This window comes from Struthio camelus, chromosome 14 (assembly GCF_040807025.1).
Source record: "Struthio camelus isolate bStrCam1 chromosome 14, bStrCam1.hap1, whole genome shotgun sequence".
NCBI lineage: Eukaryota > Metazoa > Chordata > Aves > Struthioniformes > Struthionidae > Struthio > Struthio camelus.
In genome coordinates this window covers 3,218,840-3,244,442 of record NC_090955.1, presented here as the reverse complement: position 1 = coordinate 3,244,442, position 25,603 = coordinate 3,218,840, and the positions used below count along the sequence as shown (strand labels likewise).

General features: G+C 41.9%; 1 protein-coding gene across 2 annotated transcripts; it reads right to left on the bottom strand.

The window, feature by feature from the left end:
• Positions 1-1,190: 1,190 nt before the first annotated feature.
• Positions 1,191-23,188, bottom strand: IL5RA (interleukin 5 receptor subunit alpha). 2 transcript variants are annotated; one of them, XM_068907085.1, is made up of 11 exons: positions 23,071-23,188; positions 19,795-19,879; positions 18,237-18,382; positions 17,297-17,435; positions 16,624-16,756; positions 16,358-16,548; positions 15,140-15,285; positions 14,340-14,475; positions 10,475-10,571; positions 3,820-3,901; positions 1,191-1,401 (listed from the first exon to the last, which is right to left on the bottom strand). In XM_068907085.1, exons 2-11 carry the CDS (start codon positions 19,874-19,876, stop codon positions 1,309-1,311), a joined length of 1,245 nt encoding a protein of 414 aa, XP_068763186.1. In that variant the 5' UTR covers positions 19,877-19,879; positions 23,071-23,188; the 3' UTR covers positions 1,191-1,308. The 2 variants fall into 2 exon arrangements, with proteins under 2 accessions (XP_068763186.1, XP_068763185.1); XM_068907084.1 differs by lacking the exon at positions 23,071-23,188 and having other exon boundaries at positions 19,795-19,906.
• Positions 23,189-25,603: the final 2,415 nt, after the last annotated feature.

Here is a 25,603-nt window from a genome sequence, read left to right as displayed (position 1 = left end):
CTGACAGTGATAACTGAGGTGGGTTGGGAATTTGTCAGATTGGGGGGGGGGGGGGCTTCACCCACCTCACAGGTTGGGAGAGGTTTTGGATTAAGAAAATGATGAGTGAGGAAGCAATAGTGAGAGCCCCTCCGGGGCTTGGGGAAGTGCAAGCGTTGTGCGAGGCAGCCCTGGAGCTGCTGAGACGACAGGAACGGGAGGTGAGCCCAGCCGGCCCCCGGCAGCATCCATCGGTTGTGTGCCCCGGCCCCTGGGCTCCTCCAGCACGCTGCCCCCTCACTAACTGACAGCTAACTGGTCCTCGGGCAAAACTAAGTCAGAAACCTTTGCAAATATTCCTGAAATGGAACTGGAGGGGGTTTTTTTCCCTCTGTTCTAAAAATAACATTTGAAAGGGGAATGATGGAGGATGGGGAGCCCATATCACCAGCTGCATAACTGAGGGTTATCCCAGAGCCTGCCGTGTTTCGCCTTGGGGGAAAGGGTGCAAAAGACAATCGGAGGGAGATGCACGTTGCCTAACAGCTTCAGGACAGCAAAATCTTCAATAAACCTGTCCTTTCCCTGGACTCTTGTGGCATATCACTAGTGCCTCTGGACCGTGATTTTTATCCACTTGATAGCGTCTTAGCCTTATTCACAGCTCTCACACAGCACAAAAAAATGGTCCCTTTATAAGCGAACAAAAGTAAAATTATGGAACCACAGCAAAGTGGCTGTGCTCTGTTGAAGTCCCACTGAAGACCGTTGCGCTTCCGTGAAGGTTATGCAGTTTCTCCTCTGCGTCCACGCTGTTGTCGGACGAAGCGTGTCGGTGAAGGCACAGCATGGGCTCCAGGTCTCATCAGCCGTTCACCGGTGCAGCACCGCGCTGGGCACGACAGAGCTGGGGTGGCGCACTGCTTGTTTTAGTCTTGGCCTGGTGTTTGACGCTCCGGATCACTGCCGGGCTGCGTACTCTGCTGCCACACAAAGAGCTACACAAAAATCCCAAGTTGCATTTTACACGCTTGAGTCGTCAGAGGTATGTAAAGCAAAACGAAAAAATGCAAAAAATCTTAGCTGCCAACCAGAAAAAAAGCCATTAGCTCTTTTCCAGAAAAGCCTTTTTTTTGCATGAGAACCTCAGCACTTGCAGGGCACACTGTACCCTCCTCAAACTGTGACTTTCCGTGTTGAGTAGCTTGTGGTTACGTGAGGTGCCTGGTGGCAGCGGTTCCCGCGTGTCCCGGGGGAGCCCGGCGGGGCAGGCGGCGGGAGGCGCCGGCGGTGGCGGCGGCGGGCGTTCATGGCGAGCGGGCGCACGCTTCAGAAGACGCAGTCCTCGAGGGCGCTGCAGTGGAGATCCTCAGCAAAACTCCCCAGCTCTGTCTCCGTGTCGCTGGTGCAGGTACGTGCTCTCTGGAAAGCAGAGAGGGCTTTTAGCTAGCAAGCTGGGACGTCACCGAGGATTATCAACTAAACTTAGCACTAACTAAAAAGAGAGACTAGTCACAACGTCTTGTAAAGCCTGTATGTGTTGAACGTTCGTTATGAAACAAATGCTTCAGAGTCCTAAGTTATGACTCATTTTGCAAAATGAAGGCATTTCAAACCGGTGCACTGAAAGAGGGGGTTCACTATTCATCAGCCAAGAAGTTTGGTGAGATAAGAGGCAAGAAAGAATTTGGAGTTTGACAGGAGAGCTTGACTGTCACCAGAGGCTTGAAATTCACACGGAGGCTGGTCACTGCTGTGTGACCAGCAAAGGGACCGAACGGGGGAGCGCTGGTCTCTTCTGAACAGGGGCTGTGAAAGCAGCGTTATTTTCCTGCTATCAGCTCAGGTCTGTCCTCCAGTGTCCTACCAAAGTCACGCAATGGCCAAATCTATATCCGACTATTTGTTGTGCTGCCTCCTTAGCGCGGGAGAGCGCAAGCGGCTGGGGAAGGCAGAGCTGGGGCTGGGAGGTCTCTGCCGTTGGCCCCAGCGCCGTGGTCCTAGCTCCCTGGCTGTCGCTGAGGACGCGTCTCTCCATGGCAGAGCACCAGGAGGAGGTGGCAGCACGTTTCGAGGCAGGGCCGAATAAGCAGCAGCAAAGCCAGACCCTGACCCCTCGCCGCTAAGTGAGGCTGCACGGGCCAGATAGGTGTGCAGAACCTGTCTCCCCGGTGGTGACACAGGACCACCGGAAGCAGTAGTTTAGCTGTGTGAGAAGGTGAGCGTGAAAGGTCAGCAGGGAGACAGAGAAGTGCTCATCTGGGGTTGAGCAAAGCAGCCGCAGAGTCGCGTTGCCACCTCTGCAGGGCGTCTTCCTCAGTTGACCCCGATGTTTACGCTCAAAATTTAGGAACTGACTGCTCACAAAGAATAGCTGCCCTCAGTTTCCTTCTCCTCGGTGATCTCAGCAGAGATACTACGGCCATGTCTTCACCACTGCCTGCAGAGGTGCCACCTCCCTCTGACCGAGGGTGGCCATGGTCTCAGATGGCCACGTTATCTCCAGTTACCGTACCGTGTCAGGCACGGCTGGTGTGGGTGGCTCTGCGCTGTGTCCAGCTGGGAGAGTAAAATGGCACAGGAACGGGCTCATCGGAGGATCGCAGCCATCCTCCAGGGCTGAGGGCAGGAGGGGAGTTTGCCTGCTGCTGCTCTGGGGTAACCAGAAAGCTCCCATGGTTTCCAGTTTAGCATTGTCTACCTGTGCTGAGTTCACTTTAAATAAAAAGATGACTAAATATAATGCAGTGCTGCTTCTGATAATATAAAACAGCCTTTCTAAGCTCACATTTTCTAAATATTGCTTAGCTGCAAAGTTAATATTTGCCATTTCTCCTATTCCGATTTGTGATACCATACGTCATGTTGCTTTACACTGATGACTTTAATTAAAACAAACTGAAACATTATATCATAATCTTTTAAGCCTGTTTCCTTGACCAGACCATGGAATAATAACAATACCAAACTAATCAAACCCAAATTCTGAGGGGACAAATTAGAATCAAGTTACTGAGCAGTGTTTCCTGTGAGCAGACAATGAGGAGTTTTATCTTATCTGTAAGGCAAATGTATTTCTCAGGAAGCAACAGCAAGCATAATAAGGCTTAAAACCAGCTTAACAGTAGGACCAAACATTTCTCATTGTTAGGTTTCACAAAGCAAATCGGCTCTCCAGGAGTCGAACTGCAGCCGCTGCCAAGGCAGGAGCATGTGTCTGGCTGCGCCCTACGGCAGGAGCAATTGCAGCAGGTTTCCCTGCAAAGGCAGAGCTATAGATACGGCACCATGTGACTGAAACGCATTGCACGTTAGAAAAGCTCTAGACAATGGCTCTTAATCCTTCCTCCAGCCCAGTACGCTGGAGAAAACCTTTCCCATTTTATGTTGTTTTCATTTGTTTTTAACCCTCCCCAAAAAGCTTAATCTGCAAACAAGGCCAAATCATGAGCTGCTGTAGCCTGGAATTTGTAGAGCCTACAGCTGCTTTGGGTCAGAGAAGGGGATCACAAAGCCCGCTGAGAAGTTAGCCGCAGCAATCACGATTGCATGAACAGCCTCACAACTAGTTAAATTCAATGGCTAATTGTATTTCCTACTCATAGTTAATGGTTATGCATGTTGTTGCATTAATTGCACCCACAAATTATCTATTTGGCAAGTTTTGCCTAAGACATTTTAAAATGTAGCATATATTTAATATTAACAAGAGAAATTGCAATTCATAAGGCTTTAGCAGTACAAATTACACGCTCAACCAGTAGCCTTCTAGGAACACAAACACAAGTATTGTTTCTGTTAAAAAAGAAAAAGAAAAAAGTAACTAAAATGCTTTTTTACCTCATAGTCATTTGGGAAGGCATCTTTAAATTTGTTTCTGGGTGTTGGAATTGGTGGAAACAGTTTACTCCATACGTGGTTTCTGTGAAAAACAGTAATGGAGGGATATGAAAGAATTGTCCTCTCTAATTGAAGAAGTTTCTAAAAAAATAAACCAGCAGGTGCTTATGCCCAGTGGCTGCGTTGCCATGAACTTTATTTGAAATCTGGGAGGTTTGGCCTCCGCTTCCTTGCTCCTGGGAGGCACTGGAAGAGAGCTAGCCCTACCAGGGGAAGAGGTTACTATTGCTGCATGAAGCAAAAGAGTCTAAGTCATGTCTTCTCCCACCCCTTGGCCCCTCTTGCTCCAATGCCGCTCAGTAATTACCATCTGGAGGCTGATGGTAGCAGCAGGTTCAAAGGGGATTAGATGAAGGAGTAGATAATGGTCCGTGCATGGATGCTCTAAGGACTAGGCAGGTGTGCCTTTGCTAGTAGGACATTCTGGCTCGTGGGGGCGCAAGGACCACAAGAAGGAGCTAGGCTGGCGTGCTCGCCTTAGCTGCGCTCCTGTTGCAGTGTTGCCGAGTTGTGGGCTAGATGGTCCGATCCACTGGGGCTTCGCTGAGGTTTTTAACTGCTAATAGTAGGCCCATCTTCAAAAGAAATTAATTGCTCTGATCCGTGTTTGAGCGCTCGCTTCTTCCCAGCGGCGGCATTGTCACATACCTTATTTGGGCATTTGAGACCATTTGCTGCCTCTTGCTCAAAGTATGGCTTCTGGACATCATCTGCCCATGTCTCATGGCAGGAGAGCCGTGCAAGTAATTGTGTGCTAAGGGAAGCAGGAGGAGGCAAGAATGGGACAAGAGATGGCTGACAGTAAACTGTTCCCCTTAGCAGTGTAACAACTCACCCCGTTGATGTACTTCGAAATGCTCCTTCACTGCCTGAAACTCTTTAGTCTGGCTCAAGCATTTACACGTATGTCTTTTTGTGATACTAAATGTTGCAAAGTGCCTTTGTCTGCCAAAACTTTCTCTGTTCTTTGATATATCCCAGAGTACAGCATTCACATGTGAACCACTAAAATGAATTCATTAAAACCTATAATTTACCTCGGGACAGCGTGAAGTCTAAATGGGGCCAGATTTTAATGGGAACTTTGCTTGAGTGAAGACTGCAGGATTTAGCCCAGAATTAGTATCCAGAGCCTGTTTCTGGGAGCTGGCTTGACTTCCAGGAAGCCAAATATGGAGACGCAGAGGACTGGCTAAGGGTAGAGAAGGAGCTGGCACTCCTCCTTTGCCCTTCATCCTGGCATCAAGGTCAGATCTTTGGCTCCTGTGCCCAGTTTATTTTGTGTCTGTTCCCCGGGTTGATGTCTGGTTAGTACAATGCTTACATTATTATGACTATTCTTCTTTCAACAGCTTTTTGAATTCCTGTCAAGTTTTCTTTTATCCTATTATTCCTCCTCACCAGGGAGTCTAAAATAAATTCCTGCTGCTAACTTATTCCTTTTCATAGCTTTCATATTGAGATACAAAAATTCCTCATTTCTCTCCCACACCCTCCCCCCGAAAGAGGATCTTCAAAGTATCTTCTGACAATGAGTTAGGAGTTAAACCTTCTTGGCAGAGCTGCTACTGCCTTAAAGGATACGTCGATGCTTAACCGTAATTATTCGGTGAAGTGAAGCCGTATACCACTTTTCACAAAACAGGTCTGACCTAGCAAACTATGGGACATCTTGTCATTGCTGCCCAGGGAACAGGTTTTGTGACTGAGGTGCAGAGCATGGAGTGGGAATGCGGGGAGACAATGCAGGATGCAAAAGAGCTGTTCTTAGGGGACATGTGCATCTCCGCTGTTGAAAAGCTGAAAGTCGTCTAACCAGCACTGGCTGCACGGGGGAGGTGACTGCGCAGTCGCACCTCAGAGCAGGTCACTAACGTGGTGCTGTGTAGCCCAGGAATGGGACTGGGATGAATGGGAATAATAACACTCTGCCTGCTGGCATCGTTTCAGCCCGTCTCAGCTTTCCTGCTAACGGTTAGGTCTTTTGCATCATATTAACGGGTGACTGTACTCATGTGAGCATGCTGCATTCAAGTAGCAACGTTGCAAGCTCTGCTGTAGATACTCAGCCTTCATGGCTGAACATACTGTACTCAATCCTGTTTCCCAAGCCTCGCCGAAGGAAGGCACTGGAGGCCACATGATCTAGCCTATAGCCTCACTACCCGTGGAAAGCTTATTAACCTGAGACAGACTCTGTGTTCAAGCTCCAACAAGGCCCACTAAGGTCAAAATATAGGTCACTCTCCTTAAAGCATGGGGCGGTTTTGCGCGAGAGGAAGCCAATGAATGAGTAAGAGTTTGCTTTAACTGTGCAAGTTTAAATTATTGTTGTCTTGTGACATGACAAAGGACCATTTTCCTTTCTTAAACCAGGTTTACATTGGAACTTGACATTAGATTAGATTAGATCTAAATGCAGTAAAATAACTGCTCAACTGAAACAGGATCACTTAAGTACAGCCGTGATCGAAAAAGGCCCTTGATAGCAAGGTATTTAGCAAGCCTGGCCTTTCTATGGGAATACATAGGGACTGGTTCACCCCCCCCACACATACACACCCCTTAACAGGAACCCTGAGTCTTCCCGTCGTGCTGGAAGAACCAGATTACCCTCCGCCTCCTGGGCTCATGGAGAGGACAAACTAGTAGTTTAGCTTTGCCCAAACTGGTTCGAAAGTGTCAGTGGCATGTGTCTTTTGAAGGCCTGAGGGCAGATTAGTAAAAGGTTGAGTGACTGTCACTGTTACGTGCCATGGGGACACCTGCCTACAGTGAGCTGAACAGCCTCAGAAGGAGCCAGCGTGGAGAAAGGTGGTAGCAGGAGATGGAGAGGCTCTCTGAGCATTTTGGACAGCTGTGGAGGAACCTTTGCAAAATGCGCAAAGAAACAAAGACAGGGATGCTTTCTGCTCTTATTTTAGCTCTGAGCGTGGTTGTGATTTATGCTGTTGCTGTATAATACAGCCAGTAAGATCTGCTTTTGTTTCATTTTGTTTGGAATTGGTGCATTCCTAATTGTGCTGTTTATCATTAAAAGATTTTGATCAAGTCATACCAGAATTATTTATTGAGTCAGCAAAAAGCATAAGTAACGTCACTTCTGGAAGAGAGATACTTCAGAAGCGGGGTGCATGAACACCCAGTGGAAATGAGGCAGAAGCAAGCTAAAGAGCCCACTTGGATTCTTGGTGGCTGTTTGCCCCATCACCTGCAAGATTTTTTGTTGTGAGGCATTGGTGGGGTTGGTTATAATGGTCGTCTCAGAACGGGCCTGTTCTTTTTGGCAGGACACTGCAAAGTTGGAGTTAAGTGAATTAATATTTTTGTCACAAAAAATGTTCCAAAGTCTCTGCTTTCCTCTACACTGCCTGGATCATGGCCCCTTCCATTTGCCCTGATTGGACCCTCAGGCTTTGGCAGAGATGCTCCAGGGGACCCTCATGGCTTAACTCAGTGTTTCAGGGCCTCAAGCTGTTGTGCTTTGTCTTTCCTTCTGAAATTCAGCGCTCTTTTTCCACAGACTGTGTCATTAAAGGGCCAAAGAGAAATAAGTAAAAGAACAAGTTCTTCTTTCCCCTCCTCTAATCTCTAAGACAAGACTGAAAATATGTTTATTTCCAGAGTATTTTAGAATGCCTCTTCAGCGTCTTGCCTCCCCTGAGATTCCCTGTGACGTGTTCCAGGTGACTTCCCCGCAGTGGCTGTTTGGTGACTCTGCTGGTGCACGTGTGTGGGATACAGAAGAGAGAGGGGTACCTGCTGGTGGGTGGGATGGCCACGCTCTTATGAGGGTATGCAGGGCTGCTGAATGTATTTTCGAGTGACTATCCTGATCTCAATTAAGCGGAGAGCAGCTGGGAGCAAGTTACTAAGTACATCCTCCTGTGGGCTCACCCTCCAGGAGAAAATGTTATTCCAAGACACAGCCTAAGGAGATACAGAAGATGCTCATTCAGAAAGACAGTAGGCAAACTAGGAAAACATTCAGTTGAGGTTTTTTTTCAAGGTGGTATCCCCATCTGTTTGTGCAAGTAAGCAAAGGGAAAAGACTAGCCAAACAGTCCCAAAGAGCTACTTTGCCTTGTAGTATTTTTCCAAAACAGTGGTCTTTATCGCTGGTGCAGGCAATCACCAAAAAGTACACAGAAAAATTTATAGAACTCTTTGGTATAATGAAATTCCTTATAATGCCTTCAAATCATATCACATTTGAAATGATTCTGTGGCTTGGATCACACGATACACTTCATGAATTCTCAACAGCGGCGAAAACTGAGAGTATGACTGAAACTGTGATCCAGGGAACTTGCTCTAATTTTCTTCTTTTTTTAAATCTGCAGCTACAATAAATGTGCAGGCTAAGCACTGCATTTGATCTTTTTGCGCGTCCCACCTCCTCCCAACGTGGGGTGGCAGATTAGAGAAAGGGAAGATCAAGAAAAGAGGGTGGCAAGGATATTGAGCAGGGAAGGGTGGCGTGAAAATAGCAAGTTCATGAAATTTAATAAAGCAGAGAGATAAAATTTTAATCACTTTTGGCAAAGATGGTACGTAATGAGCCTTCTGGGTGCTAGGGAGTTCTATACCAGCCAGGCAGAGAGACACTCCTGGAAGCAACCAATGCACCGGCAAGCAGCTGAACCCGGAAAAGCTAGTTTAAATTTGCCTAATGTAATAAAGTTCCTAAAATGTATTAGTACAGCTTCTTTGAGCTAGTCTGTGGGTAGAACTCCTCCCCTGTATCTTTTTCTTCCCCTGTATCTGTTTCAGGCTCTTTGCAGGGTGTAGTCGCGTCATAACCAAATACTTGCTGAATCTTACGGACAGTAAGTGATCACTCATCTACTAGGCAAACACCAATGGACGCAAAGAATCAAAGAAAATTTTGATGGCTTCTTGGATGTTTGTTATGGTGTTCCAGGACACTTGTGGATTTTTATCCACATAATTCTGGAGTCTATGGCAAAAATGAAATCCAGTTCTTCATTGTATCGATTGTAGTGGGAGTATTACTGGAGCCCTTGTGCTATCATAGTTCCTTTGCTTTGACTCAGCAATGAAGCTCTTTTAGGAGGGCTTTGACAGTGTCTGTAGATTCTTGTACTCTAGGACTCTTCTGTGGATGGGCCTGGACACACAAACCTCCAAAGCAGGCAGTCAAGCCTGAGATTTCTGAAGATCTCCATAGGAAAACATGGAGCTTCGTGACTGACTGCTACTGCCAATATGTGAACTCACTGCCAACTGGTATTGGCAGGTGATGTTTGGCTGCCCCACACAGAGAGGAGGCTGCTGGACAAGGTGACACTGGAACAGTGGAGGACCTACAGACATAAGGACAGGTCAATCCATAAAGGAATCAGTGTTTTAAGGAAGAGTGGTTTGAGGATTTCCACTAACACGTTAAAGCTGCTTAGTTAGGCACAAGTTAGTATGAAGCAGAAAGTGAATAAACTCTCTGCAGAGTTAATCTATTTTGTTCCAAAGAGGATTGCTTATTGAGACCTGCTACGATAACTAAATTGACTTAAGTTTATCATAGATACCAGACACTTTAGGGAGAATTAATTACAGTTATTCTAATACAACATGTCTGCAGACAAGACCTTTATTTGATAAAGGAAATGTAGTATGGAAAGGAAAATAGCTAAGGACACATCAGGATGGCCAATAATTTAAAGAGCATTAAACAAATTAATAAAAAATTAGCAGATTCAAAGACAGCACTTACATTACTGGGAGCTATGTTGACTGTGGACCTGATAATTGCTGCTTGCTACACGTTTCAGGGAAGAAGCTGGTAATTACATCGTTGATTCTTTAATTCATCACTTATGACCTGACTAGTCACTGCTACAGAAAGTCAAAGCGCGTCTGGGTTTTTTTTACAGAATGTTTTGAGAAGCTTGGCTATAGGGTATCTGTTTTCACTACCTGGCATCCATAGCCTCTGTAGTGATTAAAAATAAGCTGCAACAAATAGTTAAAAAATTTGTAACAAACAGCAGTTAAACGCATTTGCTGTTGTTAACGGGTAAAGAGGAGCAGCAAGCACAAAGGCCCTGAGTTTTTAACCTTCACAGAGCATCTACCGTGCTCCCTGTCATCACCTGAAATTCAGACTATGTGTACGGGGGGCCTAAGATAGAGTGTAGATGTGCAGGCTGAAGAAGACAAGACTGGGAATATATTGGCCTGTACACGTTAGCTGTGAAGGATCCTCTCAGCAGCTTTCACTGGGGTTAAAGATGGAATCCTCCTGTGGAAATCATTGACCCAACTAGAGCCATTTAAGTTAGAAAAGAAGATAAGGACAAACAGTTTTTTGACAGGTTCACCTCACTCAGTATAAGGTTTTGTCATTTAAAATGAAAGTGAATAACCCTCTTGCCCCACCAGTTTTGTTGAATGTTATTATTGATAATTAATGAGACTGATTATCACTTATTCAGTACTTTCGTTTTGTATAATTATGCTTGAACACCAAACTCAGTGCCCTTTCTGAAAATTAAGCAATGCTTTTAATGTCACCCCACATCCGTTCAACACCTAGTAATTAGACTGTAATTAGAAAGAAGATGTTGATACTTACATTTTGCATATTATTGCAACAAGCAGGGCTATGGAGCATGAGGACACACAAAGCAGAGCGAGAATCCAGGCTATGGAATTCTTCTGTTTGTTTCCCCCTGAATTTTAAGAAAAAAGAAATTATATATATTTTTAGTGCAGATTATTTCAAACACACTTTTAGAAAGATTTCATCAGCTGGTTGCTATGATTATATTCAAGCAATCACAATTTAATAAGCATACTATGAACGTTTCATATCTAGTATTAGAAAAGAAACTTGCAGCTTCAAGAATTGTTTCCGTGACATTGACTTTCTGCTTTCACTAATAGATTTCTTTCATTTTAATATGAAGGAGAAAGCAAGCTCAGAAGTGCGAGGAGCCAGGCCTGTGAGCACTACTAGGATGATGTGATCGGGTATGTTAACATCCTGAGATGTGCAGTTCCATGCAACACACGCACGTCTGGTACTCAGCAAAAACACTGTTTGCTTATAATCTCAGGCACAAACAGTTTGCTTTCCATTAAACCATTCTTCATTTCTGTTAATCCTTTATAGCCAGAAAGTGACTTGTCTGGCTTAATAAACTTGCCTGTAAAAGAGACATTGAAACCACCAATTTTTCTTGTGGGTTAGTTGCTTATATTCCCTCAGAAAGAATTCCTCTAGTGCCTCTGCCTGCGAGCAGAAGCATATTTTTATCAAGGACAGTGCTTCTATTTTTAAAAGGCATGCTTAGTGACCAGGAACATTATTTTGTGCCACATTATGCCATATAACAACGACATTTACATTGAACTGCTTTTTCAAAAGGTTGCTGAGTCTGTGTGTGCTTATGATAAGTACATGTCCTATATTTCAAGATGTCAGCACAGCCATTACTAGGTAATTGAAAGGACATAAATCGGGCAGCAGCAGGAGTGTTGGGTTTATTGATGCTATAGACAAAACAATATTCAATTTTGGTCAGATTTGTTTCTGTGAAATGAGGAGCTGAGCCTGCTATCTCCACTGATAGCTGTAGTCACTGCAGTCACTAAGATCAATGTGGATAATGCCATGAGCAAAGGATTGCATGACTCAGCTCTGGGCCTTTGTACCATTGCAACAGCGATACACAGTTAACCTTTCAACTACAAATGGGTTTAGATGGTTAATTTTGTGTTCAGGATTATCATTACTCTTACAAGAAAATAAGATTTAGGATGTAACTGTCAATCCTGCCAAGTTATGTGTAGTGTAAGTCTGGAGGATCATGGGGCCAGGGTGTGGAAAATGCTTAAGTCCCATAAAATCAATTTTAAGCTTCCCAGCACAAAGGCGGGGAAATGTCTGTGTTTTCCAGAGCAAAAATTGAAAAGTAGTAAGATCGTTCCATCTTTCATTGGTTGGCAGTGGCCCCCAAAAAGGCATGATCAGGCATCACTATGTCTCACTACACTGAGATATAGGTGTGGGACAAAAAGCAGTTAGAGGCTGGGCTATTGCCATGTGGATTTGCACAGTGAGCTCCTCCTTGGGCTTCCTTCCAGGATGTACCAGGAGTTACCAGCCCAGCACAGCGCGCTGTTGTGACTAACCACATGCAAATGCACATCGAGAGATTTCCCCGTAATACACTAACCAGCCGAGACAGGCAAACAGAGGGAAGACATGAAACTTGCTCAGAAGCACCCAGCAAGGTAACAGCAAAGATAATCAGATGGGCAGAAGTACATATTGAAATCCAGCAACTTGCACAGTAACTTATACTGTAACAAGCCTTTAAAAAGCTCTCTTCATAAGTAGGAAAAAATGAAGATTTGTAAAACTAATTAGACTTGTCCTCAGATATTTTGGACATTTTTGCAAATTTTCATGGAAGGCTACCTTCCTTTTTTTTTTAATCATCAAAATGAATTTTCCGTATTTGCCATTTGCTCTCCGTTAGTAGTGGAGCCCATAAGGAAGATGTTTCCAGGTTCCTCAGCCACTGTCACACTCTGCAGCAAAGAGAGCTAGTGCTTCCTCTGACATAAAGGTGTCCTCAACTGGTTCGGCTTTGCCGAGGAAGCAGAATCAGGACAACATAAATGTGTTGTGAAGTACTTCTCAGCCCCAGATGTACTTCTCAGCCCCAGAGTTGGCTTATGGATTTTCTAAACAGTGAACCATGGCAGCAGTTATTCATACATACCTACTTTTTCACAGATTTGATTTTTATCAGTCTTGCATAGTTAATGGGCATCGCCAGTCTACTTGGCCCTAGTAATGATTTTGTATCTAGCTTTGTTTGACTGTTAACGCTTCGAAACAACTTATTAGAGAAAGGTGGCATCAAGGTGCATTTTTACAATGGCTAGTTTGGCAGTGTATGGCTACGTTTCACAGGGTTTAATCACCACAGGCCAAAGAAAGGAATCATAATTGTGTTTCAATTTTTAATGAAGTTAGAGGCTTGCTACTACAGGATGGACAGTCTAGTCCAGTGTTTTTACTCAGGATAAGGGCTCAGAAGAGGTCTAGTGGTCTTAAGACTGGACTCATTGGAATATTTCCCAGCTAGGTGCACGAGGCTAATAAACTGCCCCAGCGGTATTTGGCCAGCCCCTTGGTAAGCTGTTGGCCTGCTGAGCCTCCCTTCCTGAGACCCAGCCTGTGCCATGAAGCTGGCTGGGAGAGCTGAGGGGATGGATTAGGGCTTAGGAGGCAAAGCACAGGCAGATTTAATCACATTCACTAGCAAACAGATAGATACAAGAGGGAAAAGTACAGTAAACAGGAGAGAGTAATGGACTTCTTTTTTTCTAGTGAAAACCAGGAAGTGAAGAAACTCAAAAGATAAGAGCAAGGGAGGATGTCTAAGAGCAAACAGTTGATAACGTGCCATGATAAGAAAACTGTTATTTCCAGAAAAATATGTTCAGCAAGCAGGAGATACAGAATGAAGTGGGGCAAATCATCATGTTCCAAAGACACGAAACCGTCCTATGTTTTCCCACATTTAAGAGTTCAGATAGCTCCAGTAAAGTAATACTTGACATGACCATTCTTATTAACCTCCAGCACAAACATCACAATGTTTGCCAGGGAAATACAGATAAAAACTACAGAAATAATACAGGTGTGTTGAATTCCTCGGATATGATCTCAAGCCGAGCTATTGCCAACTCTTGAGTCTTTTCAGAATTGACAGGGTAAAAGAAACTGCTTCAGGCTAGGAACCAGGTGGAGCGTTCTATGAAAACTAGAGGTACTTCCAAAATGTCTGGGGAGGTGGCATCCCTCTCTCTGCATTATGATGGAAATAATGCTCCAAAATCAGAAAATCAGAGGAAATATGGATTTCTCCACTAAGACTAACTGGTCTTTCAGAAGGACTTGCTTTACTTTTGTTTATAGTTTATTTAATGCTTTCTAGCTAGTTCTAAAGCTTGGATGCCTCAGTATCCATTTTTCTGGGTCTTTCTTAGTAGTGATACAGCCATAATGATGTTTATGCACATAGAAACATAGCACATAGAAATATTTATTTCTCTTTGCTGTGTTCATTGATAATTTTGATCCTTGAAAATATATTTACTCTTACCGATTTTAAAAGAATCTTAGGACTTAAGTTAGTTTAAAGCAGTCTCTGAAAACGCAAGCATGCAAAAACAAAACACTGTCTAAAAAAGTCCTGTATACGTCCAAAAGTTTGTTTGGGTCCTTGTTTGTTTGTTTGCTTGTAATGGAGCAAAGACTCAGCTACCCTTGGCAATAACAAGTCAGTTTCCTTCCTCAAATATGTATTTTCCTGGCTTCTCTTGAAATTACTTGGTGTTGTGCATGCTCATGATTAGGCAGTGTTTGCTTTCAGCAATGTATTAATATTTATTACGAGACAGAAGCATGTCACTCTTACCAACATAACGAATTTCACTCCAGTCACTCCAGAATCCTCTTTCACAACATATGTAATGATTAGCTCGTATCTGTATGGAATATCTGCAGGTAACATCAATTCTCAGTCTGAAGTCATTTGATGATACTTTCAATATCTGTTAAAAAACCAATATTGTTCTGTTACAGATTGCTTAAGACTAAAAAATTCAGAAAGTAAACTTTAATCATGTTTATTACAGTTTTTTTTTTTTTAACTCCTTTACTAGATTAACAGTGAACATCAAGCCTCGTCTTATACGTAAGATCTTTATTTTTGCAGGTATAATTTCTTTACTAGTACAACCATAGTTCAGAGCCAAGTTTTTGAAAGATGTCTCATTTTCGGATCCCTCCTTCACACACTTAATGCTGGATTTTCAGAATTGTCCATTATCTCCAGGCATATACCTCTCCTCTTCTGAACCCAGGTGCATAAAACTGAGTAACTCCAATTCTTGCCCTTCTGTTTTCCTAGCTCACTTGGGGGTAGTTTGTGGCAGACATAAAAGATGTCCGAAAAAAGAGGAAGAATTTGAAAACTGGTGAGACTTTGTCTTTGTTGAGCCCTAGTGACTCGTGGGACAGAGGTTTCACTGGAAGTCCATAGTTTGAAAAAGGAAGCAATAGCAGGTTTGATTTCAAATCATTCTAAATGTGTGACATGTCCATGAATCTGAAGACTTTTTCACCGGGCTGCAACTTCTAGCTATACAGGGCAGTCAACTCACTCAGAGAGAGGAACACTATGTAAAACCTGGGCATAATAGAAGTAATTATTACCTGCTTGTTACCTGACTGCAAGTTGCAGAGGTAAAATTCATATTCAAAACATTCTTTAGGGAAAGAAGAAATTGGCTTCTCCCACTTGGCCAAGAGATCATTTTGCTCTAGGAATACAGTGACATTTCTGGGAACATTCACTTTCTCTACAAAACGAAAGCAGTACCAGTAAGTTATTTATAGAGCAAAGCTTAAATACTAACAATTGGAGCAATTTATAACTTGATAGTGTTTCCTAGTAGGGACTATAATGCTTCAATTTACTTCACATTTGGGGCAGAAAAGATAAAGGTTTAAGAGAAAGAACTATGTTAGGGAAAATAAGGGAAAACAGTTTTTAAAAATCCACTTAAAAGTTTTGGAAAACTAGATTACAGAGGGGGGGAAATGTATTTTTTAAATTCTTTTTTTACAAAAGCATGAAATTAATGATTGACCCAGGAAGAAAAAACTTCTTTTCAGGAAAGACAGATGTAACCAGGAAAGTTACTGAAAAGTGGAGCAAATTCAAAGAAACGGATCAACAGTTAGGGAGATGATTTCAAAGAAGAAAGTTTGTCAAATGTTTTATTTTGTTAAGCAAGAAAAAAAGGGACATGTTATCTGTTTTCAAAAAGCAAAATTTATAGAACTAATGAAGGAAAGGAAATGATTTGGGTGGATGAAATGTGATAGACAGTCATGGCTGCATACTACCTTTTATTCTACAGTTTAATGCCTTTCTTTAAAAGGATATTGTTAGCCTGAACATCATATTTTTTTTTCTTTTAAAGAAAATCCTTATACTATATAATAAAAAGTAGTAAACACTGTACTTGAAGGTATATTGAATAAATAAATAGAAAAGGCATATTGGAAATAATGCTTTGGCTAACAAATGGATTAAATAATTGGTGTTTTCTAGCTCTTAGTTTTGTCGCTCTCATTCTCTCATTCTCATTGTCATTTTTTCAGTTTGTTAAAACTATCAACTTTTGTCTTACTGGCTCTTCCAATTTCATTAAGACGCCCATGTGAAACCAGCACATGCTTTTGCCTGCACCGAGAACCATTTAATCCACTAATAGTCTCTCACAAATCTTTTGGCACTCCTGCTTGACGGTTGAAATTTAGTGCAGAAAGAAGTTCTTTTCAATTTCCCTCCAACCATTTCACTCAGGGGAAGAAAGTTATATTGACACTTTTTATAATGTAAAAAAAAAATGTACTTTTACTCACCGATGGCATTTTGGTTAAATAACTGCTGGAAAGGTTTGATTGCAGCGTACTTGCTAGACCCGTTAATGTGTATTACAATGAGATTATCAACCTCTTCAGGATCAATATGTGTCCTTGAAAATCCGCACTCAATATTCCTGTTCCACTTGTCTTTGATATAATCTTGACATTCTTCAGTGTAGGTCTTATACCTAAATTAAAATATCTGTGAGACATGATGCTTTTCAAGAAATTCATCATCGACAAAAATGGGAGGAGAAACTAACCTGTAAAATAGAAAGTACTCTGTATTTTCTGGTGCCCCTTTGCCAGGAAACCAAGTGCAACGGAGAGAAACAGTACTATAAATGGTGAAGTAAGTAACGCAGGACAAATTAGTGACTGATGTCTCTGCAGCACCTACAGAGCCAAGGAATTATAAAAATGGGGGGGAAAAAAAATCTCATTACAAATGTCGTAAGAAATTCATGTTTCTAAAACGCTTTGATTATAGTCTTTGGCCCGTTATATCTATGTCTCTTTTATCTAATCCTCCTCCGCATCAGATAACGCTATGAATTGCAGGACTGATAAAGATTCCAAAATAGTGCAAGTAATGCTGTTCCACACAGCACCATTACATATGAAAGACACACCTCATGATTACAGGCAACTTCATCTTTTAATATCCTAGAGTGTATGAAAGTAGGTTACCCTGGCCTTAGCAAGGACCTTTCAGAAAACTTTACAAGGGTTTTGCATGTCGTGCATCTCCAGATTGTATTCCAGGCTCCAAAGGCCAAAAAAAGGCCCTGGACTAATTCATTTTGCAAGATCAGTGTTGCAGAGAGAGGGGGAAATGCCCTATTTTTTAACGTATTAAGCTGCTCACCTATTCATAGCTAGTCCACAGACTAGGACTGAACACAAAATTCAGCCCTGCCTTGCCTTCCATCTTACCCGGCGGAGGCTTCAGCTCACCCATCACCCAGTCACTTTTCATCTGAAGGTCATTAAAGAGAAGTAACGTCCGAATGCGTGCAGAGAAACCATTGTGAAGTACAGCTGTTCGGAAACTGTGAGTCTTCTTTGTATCATACTTGAAATTAAAAAAAAAAATCAAATAAGCATCACGTATGATGCTTAAGACCTCTGCAAAGACTGATCTACTAAGGATGGGCTTTAAGCTAAATGTCCCATTGTACAGTTACTTGAAACCTTGAAGGCTGTGCACACCACCTACTGTTAATCTGATTTGCCCAAGAGATACACAGCCATCCTGTCCTTCCAGAGAGGGAGTCCCACAGACAGTGATTCAGAGCAAAATCTTGAATTAAGTGCTTTAAACAGCCCCTGAGAGCAAACTGCTCCACTGTCTCCACTGTCTGCATAAGGAGCAGAGACATAGCAGCCAGGTAGCTTAGCTGGGAAATTTAAGTGTCTAAAGTTAGACAGCACAAATAATTTGCACCAGAAGTGCTTGGGGTTTGTTAGTTAAGACAGCAGGATCCTTATCTTATGAAAAATTTGTCTATAGTGTATAACTGTGATGAAATATGGTGCAACATTTTACTGTTGCTCTGGCATTAATCTGAATGAAATGCACTGACTTGAACAGGGAGCAATGTCACTTAATACCAGCATCCAACTTCCTCTTCAAGACGAATGTTACAGAGCCTGACAATTCCCTGGGCTAACCCCTCTGCTAGCAGAGCTGTATCCTTAAACAAAGGTGAAAGACAGTCTCTCCAGTGCTGAACATATTTGCTTATGATAAAAAAGAATAAATAATTTGAACATGCCAATGTTGTAGAAGACCTATCACACCTACTGCACCCTGTTTTGGTGCAGTATATTTAACTGAACAGAAATGTGAATGCTGGGTTTATTGGAGACATACCTTTTCAGATGCAGGAGCTATGATTTCCACGTCATATCTAATAGTATAGTTTTTTTGTTCTTGATTAGGATTTGGTTTCCAGTGTAAAAAGACTTCTGCTAATGCAGAGACCGTAAGGGTGAAATTAGTAGGTGGGAAAACCTGAACTGAAAGGGAGAAAATAGAAACACTGATGATATACTAATCTATTTCACTTTTATTAGTGAACTGTTCACAGCAATAGCTACTTAAAAGTAATGAGCAACACAAGAAAAGCATCACCAATTTCATTTCAGTATTATATTATCTTAACAGCTTCTTAAAAAAATGTTTCTAATCTTGAAGACCATTTTAAAATAACAACCAGAACTTCATCAAATAAGAGTTTACTTAAAAGATTTTTTTTCTACAAGTTCAATTTGAAAATCACAATGACATATTACACATATACATTTAGCTTGTTTAAAAAATTAAGTTCAGGTCTTTCAACTCAGTCCTCATAGTCACTGTATCACTGGGCTTCTGTATTGATACGGAGCTGATCAATTGATCAGCCATATGATCAATTGGCATCCATGGACCCTTGCAAAAGAGCACGATATGGGGGCTTTCTAAGAGGAGGCTGGCAGCCACTAGAACTTGTATGTGAGAAAAATAAAAGTATGATGAACAGAGGCATTAAGCACGAATAGAAGACAATGCAGAAGAATGGCAATGATAACTTAAAATGACAGAATAAGAGGGATTTCTGGAGCCCATATGGAAATGAAGAAGTTACCATGCTGGGGAAAAAATGTTAGCATATAAATAGCAAGGCAATGAAATAATCACTCTACTTCCTTTCATTTCTAAAGTTCTTCAGAGCCCTTCCTCCCTCATTTGCCATCTCTCAGGCAGTTACGGGAAGTCAGTCCCCACTTCTTTTCCCATAATTTCAACCTTAAAAGCCCACTTGCTCAATTTTCAAGCAAGTATCTCACACGAGGAATACTGCCTCATGAACAGTCAGAAAACCCTGACGTAAACCACCTTGAACTCCTTTCTGTGAAATGGTCATTGTTGAGAGGCTCACAAGCAAATGTCAGGATTAACGTCCTCGATAAACCAGGATTACTGCAAACTATGCTTTGTGTCTTGGTGTTTCTGCAACTAACTGTAGTTTTGTCCCTGGAGCTTAAATTGCAAGCTTGCTGGAACAATAACTTTGCTCTGGCTACATCTATGTTGTTAAATTCATTGGGCGAGGGACCATTCTCTGGCCCAGCGGCCAAGCAGCACAGCACAGCTTGCATCTATACACCTCGTATTTTTTCCCCCTCGAGGCAAAGTGCCATGTCCAAACTGCCTTTTGGGAACAGCCTGACAATGCGGTCCTCTGGATTCCTCCGCTGTGAGGAATCTAACTGATACAGGGTAAAACTATCCCAGGAAGTGTGTTAACACAGTATGGCCATTCGTGCTGCTGTGCTCATGCTATGGCTCTCTTTTGTTTATGTGTAGAATAGCCCATTTGACTACACATAGCAGGGTCTTGGTCACCCACTAAAGCAACATATTGATCAGAAAGAAGATGCCTTACCTCCTTCAACTTGAAGTATGTTTGGGTGAACCATGTTCGTTGTCCAAAGGAGGATCAGAAAAAGTCTCAGTATGTTGACCATGATCTTTAGATAGTAAAGGAGAGAGGCCATATATCAACATATATGCCATGTCATCATATTAACCAGGTAACAGGACACAGACTGATAGCTAAAAATGAGAACAACCCCAAGCGTAAGCACACAAACCGTGGAGCATGGTACAGGTATATCCACATTATCAAAGGAATGAAACTGCCACCCTGCAGAGCACAGAGTCTTCTCCTTCCTTGCAGAAGAATACATGTTGTCATAGCTAAATTTAATATGAGTACCATTAACTACATTTCATTTTGCTCCCTTTGCTTTTGGCAAATCCACTTGAAAAAGCTACTGTTTTCAACACTGTCGTGCGTTCAGAGCAGCAGTCGTGGACCTACAGCATCTCCTCAGGGAGAGGAGCCAAGGGGGTTCTGGTATATTTGCTTTCAATAGAGCCTCATTTGCTCCACGAAGAGAAGTATTCATATTTTTAGCTGCCCTATAAAATGGCTGCTTGTCAGATTTTACTTTCCAGTTGCAATTTCAATAAAGCTTGCTGAAGAAGAAATCTCAGTGCTTACCTCAAGGCTAATTCTCCAGTGTTAATTATACGGTGTAAGATAAACTATTTTGTTTGTTTCTAATTTAAATGAGCAACTATTTTTAATGCTTAAAAACAGCGTGTTCTTATGCTTCCTACAGATTGTTTCATGAAGTACTGGGGAAAAAAAAATCTGTGTGTTATCATTATTCGTGTATAACCTAACATAAACAACATGGATATACCAAACAGCAGCTTTCCAAGATGTTCTTACAAAAGAGAAATACACCCTCCCAGTCCAATCATGCTGCTTCCCTAGGGCATCTACAGCAATTGCTTGTATGGAAAAATCATATTTTCAGTTGGTAATGAGCAGAGAAAACATCTTTGGCCCATCAGTTCTCCCTGAACCTCCAATAAATAACCCAAGGACTGGAAGCAATCCAGTTGATCACAGTTGGGGTACTTCTGCTGCAGAGTAACTATTTTTAAAAATGGTGTATGAATGCCGAGTTCATTCAAGTGAGGCATAATCTACGGTACGCTCTGTGTTTCTCAATGTCCAAATCCACTCATTAGCTATATTCTTATTCTGTGTGTATCCAGGATTCCGCTAGCCAAAACGTGCGTGAGGCTGACTGAACCTCTGGAGTTTTCTAACTGACTGTTCCTGGGGAGTCAGGGTTTGTTTCTTCGTATGCTGGGATCCTGGAAGACATTTTGGCTAGACATCTTTGGCTTTCCCAAAATCTATTTGCATCACAGTCAGGTAACTATTGTTCACAGCATACATTTATGCCTACACAATGCCGCCAAGAGTATTTATTTCTCATTGCATTACTATTCATGAAAAGTTTGTTCTTTTAGATTTCATCCCTTGACTACCGTACAGACCTCTGCTTCACAAAATGATGATACTATTCTGGAGGACGTTATGTAGACTGAACACAAGTTTACAACGGTCCCTGCAAACCGGGGTGATCTCTGACCACCTCTGCCACACCTGTGCTGCCTAGCCTGTGGTACTGCTACTTCATACAAATTCTCTATTATTACTTAGACCTTACCTGATCAAAAACTTAATGAATAAAAACTGCTAGGATGTGGTCCATATTTCCAAACTTTTTTTCTACAAATTATTGGCATCAGGGTTTTTTCCTCCTTTAAAAAACATTACATAGTTCATTTACCTCATGAGACTATTAAACATATTGATAATGTTTTTATTTTTCCATTAAAAAGTAAAAATATAGAAACTTCATGTCACTGAAAATAAAAATTAGCTTTTTTTTTTTAAAAGCTAGCAATAACCCCAGTGCACCTCTGGCAAGAACACAACCGTAAACTTTGCAGATGTGTCCGCATGTGTTTTTATGCATGCACACACCTCTTTATTGCTGCCTATTAACTTTATCCATCATGTTCCTTGCAGTTCTCCCATAGGCCACCTACAAAAAGAATCAGCAGTTTCAAGTATATTAAGTTCTTTTAATGTGAACTAAGTAGCTGGATTAAAAAAATGAGAACCCACTAAAGAGAGGCTGACACAAGCTTTCCACTCACATCGGAGAGGGAGTTTTGTGATTCCCCAGCTGCAGTCAAAGCTTTGATCAAATAAAACATGAGGTACAACTACAAGACTTTGGGAAATAGCCTTCATTAGTTCTATTGCTAAAAGAATTTCTTTTTTTAAGTAACCATTTCAGTACCTTTTAAAAAAAAAAACTCTCATGTTTTACAACCGCTTAGGAGTCACGTCCTTCACTAACTCAGGTACTCTCAGTGCACTGGCTTCAGGATGACTCTGACGTTCAGCACAACTAAAAAGCTGTCTGTCTCCCTGGCCTCCTTACAGAGGGTTCAGGTACCTATGCACTTTTGAACTTTGCCCTCAAAAAATAAAGATTCTCATTCTTCTCGGCCACATTCTTTTCTCCAAACTTCTGAAAAGATCCTAAGGATCAGCTTTTCAAAGGTACTTTTGCTGGCTGAAAACACGCGACCACGCAGAGCAAACATATCCTGAGGAGCAGTTTACTCGTTTGTAATTGGGTATAAACTGTAATGCAGATTAGTTTTCAATTATTATCCATGTTCTTTCTATCAGTTTATGTTCTCCTTTCTTGTTTTGAAAAACATTACTTTTCTTTTTCTTGCTATCAGCCTAAGACTGAAAATTTAGCTTTTGGAAGAGACATTTCCATAGCTGTGTTAGCGGTGAGGTATTTCCACAGCTACAAACTAAAAGAACACCTAGCAGTCTGTGAGACCTTGTTGACTTTGTGTGATAAAGTACTAAAACCAGAATCAAAACAAGTGTATTTAAGTAAAGATGCTTACTAGAAATCTGCAACAGCATTAAGCTCCTCTGCAACAATTAATATAGTAAGTTCTCAGGATGAAGTAAAAGCCTCAATTATGTTTTGATTATATATGGCAAAAAGTTAAGTGAGAGCAGAAAGTAAAGGATATACTCCTTCTTAAAGGAAAACAGAAATCTGAACCGTAGAAAATAGCCTCTAAACAGTAACGATTTTACTTAAAACCGATGTGTTCCCCTGTCTCAGAGTCAACTGGTCAGAAGCAGACGCCAGACACGTTTCCCAGTGTAACGCAAGGGTGACTTTGAAAAGTGGGACCTTTGCAGTTTGAAAACAAGATAAAAACAAACACAACACATATCCCAGGAGCTTACCTGCAGCTTCTCAAAAGTCCCGCAAAGAGTCTGCTCTGTTTGTTAAAATATCCTCTGGGTCATCTCCCTGTGGGTTTCTTTTACAACTGCTGTCTTTTAAGTACAAATGTGGTAGGTACTTCAGAAATGATGGCAGATGATAAGTTAGACAAGCCCGCATTGAAAAAGGGAACTACAGATTTAACCACAAGATGGAAGGCTCTATTCTAAAACTTAGTTTAGCCTAGAAATAATTGTACTTTACTTATTGAGGGTTAATTACATACTAGCTGGTGATTCTCTAATGCCTTTGCTTATAGAAATAGGACACTAGTGTGGCTTTCCTTCTCGTGGGAGAAGTCTCTACCTGACTCGGCAAAGGAAAGAATCTTATTAGAAAGTCATATGAATGAGAAATTACTAAGGAAAAAAAAACATCTTTTCTGATACGTGACCAAGGCTCCTATGATATGTTCGATTATAGGGACAATCAGTATGCATCTTTAGTATACTGAGCAACTGTCATACGGCGCAATTTGACTAGGATTAGTAACGCAACCAAAGGAGGTATTAGAGCCCAGGTAGTCGTGAGGGCTGTAGAAAACTGCCACTTCATAGCCAGAAGCAACAGGGAGACAAATTCTTGTGTTTGTGAGTGGGGCTTCAAGTGCAGCTGAAGAGGACCACAATACCCACAGCAGTTTTGAGCTACGTTGACTGTGGATCATGGCAAGCTGGGATCTGGCTCTTGGATGTCTCAGGTACTGAGGGCTTTGCAGACCTTACTGCAGCCTCACTGACTGCTTCTCCTCGAAGAACTGGCATCACAAGCAAGACAAGCAACAGAAACCATTGGGCTATGGCTAAAAATGATAGGTAATGACAGGTAAAATTCAGGTTAGATATTAGGGAACATTTCCAGCGCTATGGATAGTGCAGCAGCGGAACAGATTGCCTGAGGACTAAAAGAAACTCCAGCACTAGATGTCTTTAGACAAACAACCAGGAACAGCAGCGTCATCATCAATCCAGCCATGGGGCACAGAAATAAATTAGGTAATCTCTCAAGGTCTTGCCAGCCCTCTTTTGTGTGTCTGTGTCTCCAAATAAATAGCTAATTCATAGATGGAGCTCTAACATCAACACTGGAATGTTTCTGTAGAAAAGAAATTAATTCTAAAGGAGAGGAAGGATTTTTTTTAATAAGGAACAGTAGTCACACAGAAAAGAAGGTAAGAAAAGGTTATGTTCTTACCTTTTTACAGAGGCCTGACTATGTGTTATTATAGATCTGAGATTTTTTTGGAATAGGTCATTCTCAAAAAACCTTTTGTACTTGCAAGCATTCCTTCTTTGCACAGTGAAGTGCTGATTTGTAAGTTACTTAAAAGCGGCAGGAAAGGCTGCGTAGACGCTGTGTAGAATTTCTTTTCAGTTATAAAGAAACATGTAGCACTCTTTTTGCTGAGACGGAGATTTGTTTAGGCTTGGAACTTCAAAGGGAACTAATCTCCCAATTTAACTGGAATTTGGATGAGTTCCTCCTCCAGGCTCTGCGCCTTCAAAACCGTCAGCTTTTGTGAGTTACCTTTTCCAGAGGAATAGGGAGGTGCAATGAGTCCTCCTAGGCCCTGAGGAACATGCAGTAGACGAAATTAGTCAGCAATGAAATCACACTTGTGAAGAAGGAAGGACTGACACCTTGAACTGTACCAAATCCCCAGGACTCCCACGTCAGCTCTTCTTGTCTGTAGAAAATGTAAATCAATCCAGGCCAACAAACTTAAACCAAATATTTAAACTCCACTGAGATGCAGTTCACCATCTGTCAAGTTTAATAGTGGAGATGGCTCTATTTCAGTGATTATTGAAGTGATCCCTACTGCTCATTGGCTATCTAAACCCTTTTGAAGTAGTTAGCTCATTTCCTTTGCCATGGTTGCATCACTACTGAAACACGGCTTAATGTTTTCCTCTTGTAATCCTCTTTTTCACTAAAGTGAAATCAAGTCATGGTAGTTCTTTTCTGTTTTGCATTGTTTGTTTCGTTATTGTTTTCCAGTATTGCAGCTATTTCCCTTCTTTTGTGCTTTATTTCTTGGCAGGGCAAATAACCACCTGCTTTCCTCTATGTTCAGGGCCACCTTGCCCTCTTAACTATACAAGCAGTATTACAGGCTCTGCTGTCCTTAAGAGAGCTCAGGTGCTTCATTTGCCAGAAATCAGAACATTTTCAATCTGATGGCTCACTGAAAGAAAAACAGGGGGCAAACATTAGATGCAAACTGCTCTAACGGTGTTCTTCACTTCAGTAGCGGATGAACAAACATTAGGCTCCTCCTCAGTTAATTGCAACTTAATAATAAAACTTGTTGGTGAGCCTGTAAAGACTTCATTGCGTTATTGTGTCACCAGTGTACTGAAATATACAAAACTCACGTTCCCAATACGAGCTCAAATAAGGTATGCCCAGATCATCCAACTACCACCATGGAAAGCAGAAAGCCTCAAGACACTTGGACAAGCGTGCTTGTCCTGGAAGAGAAAGCCTTCT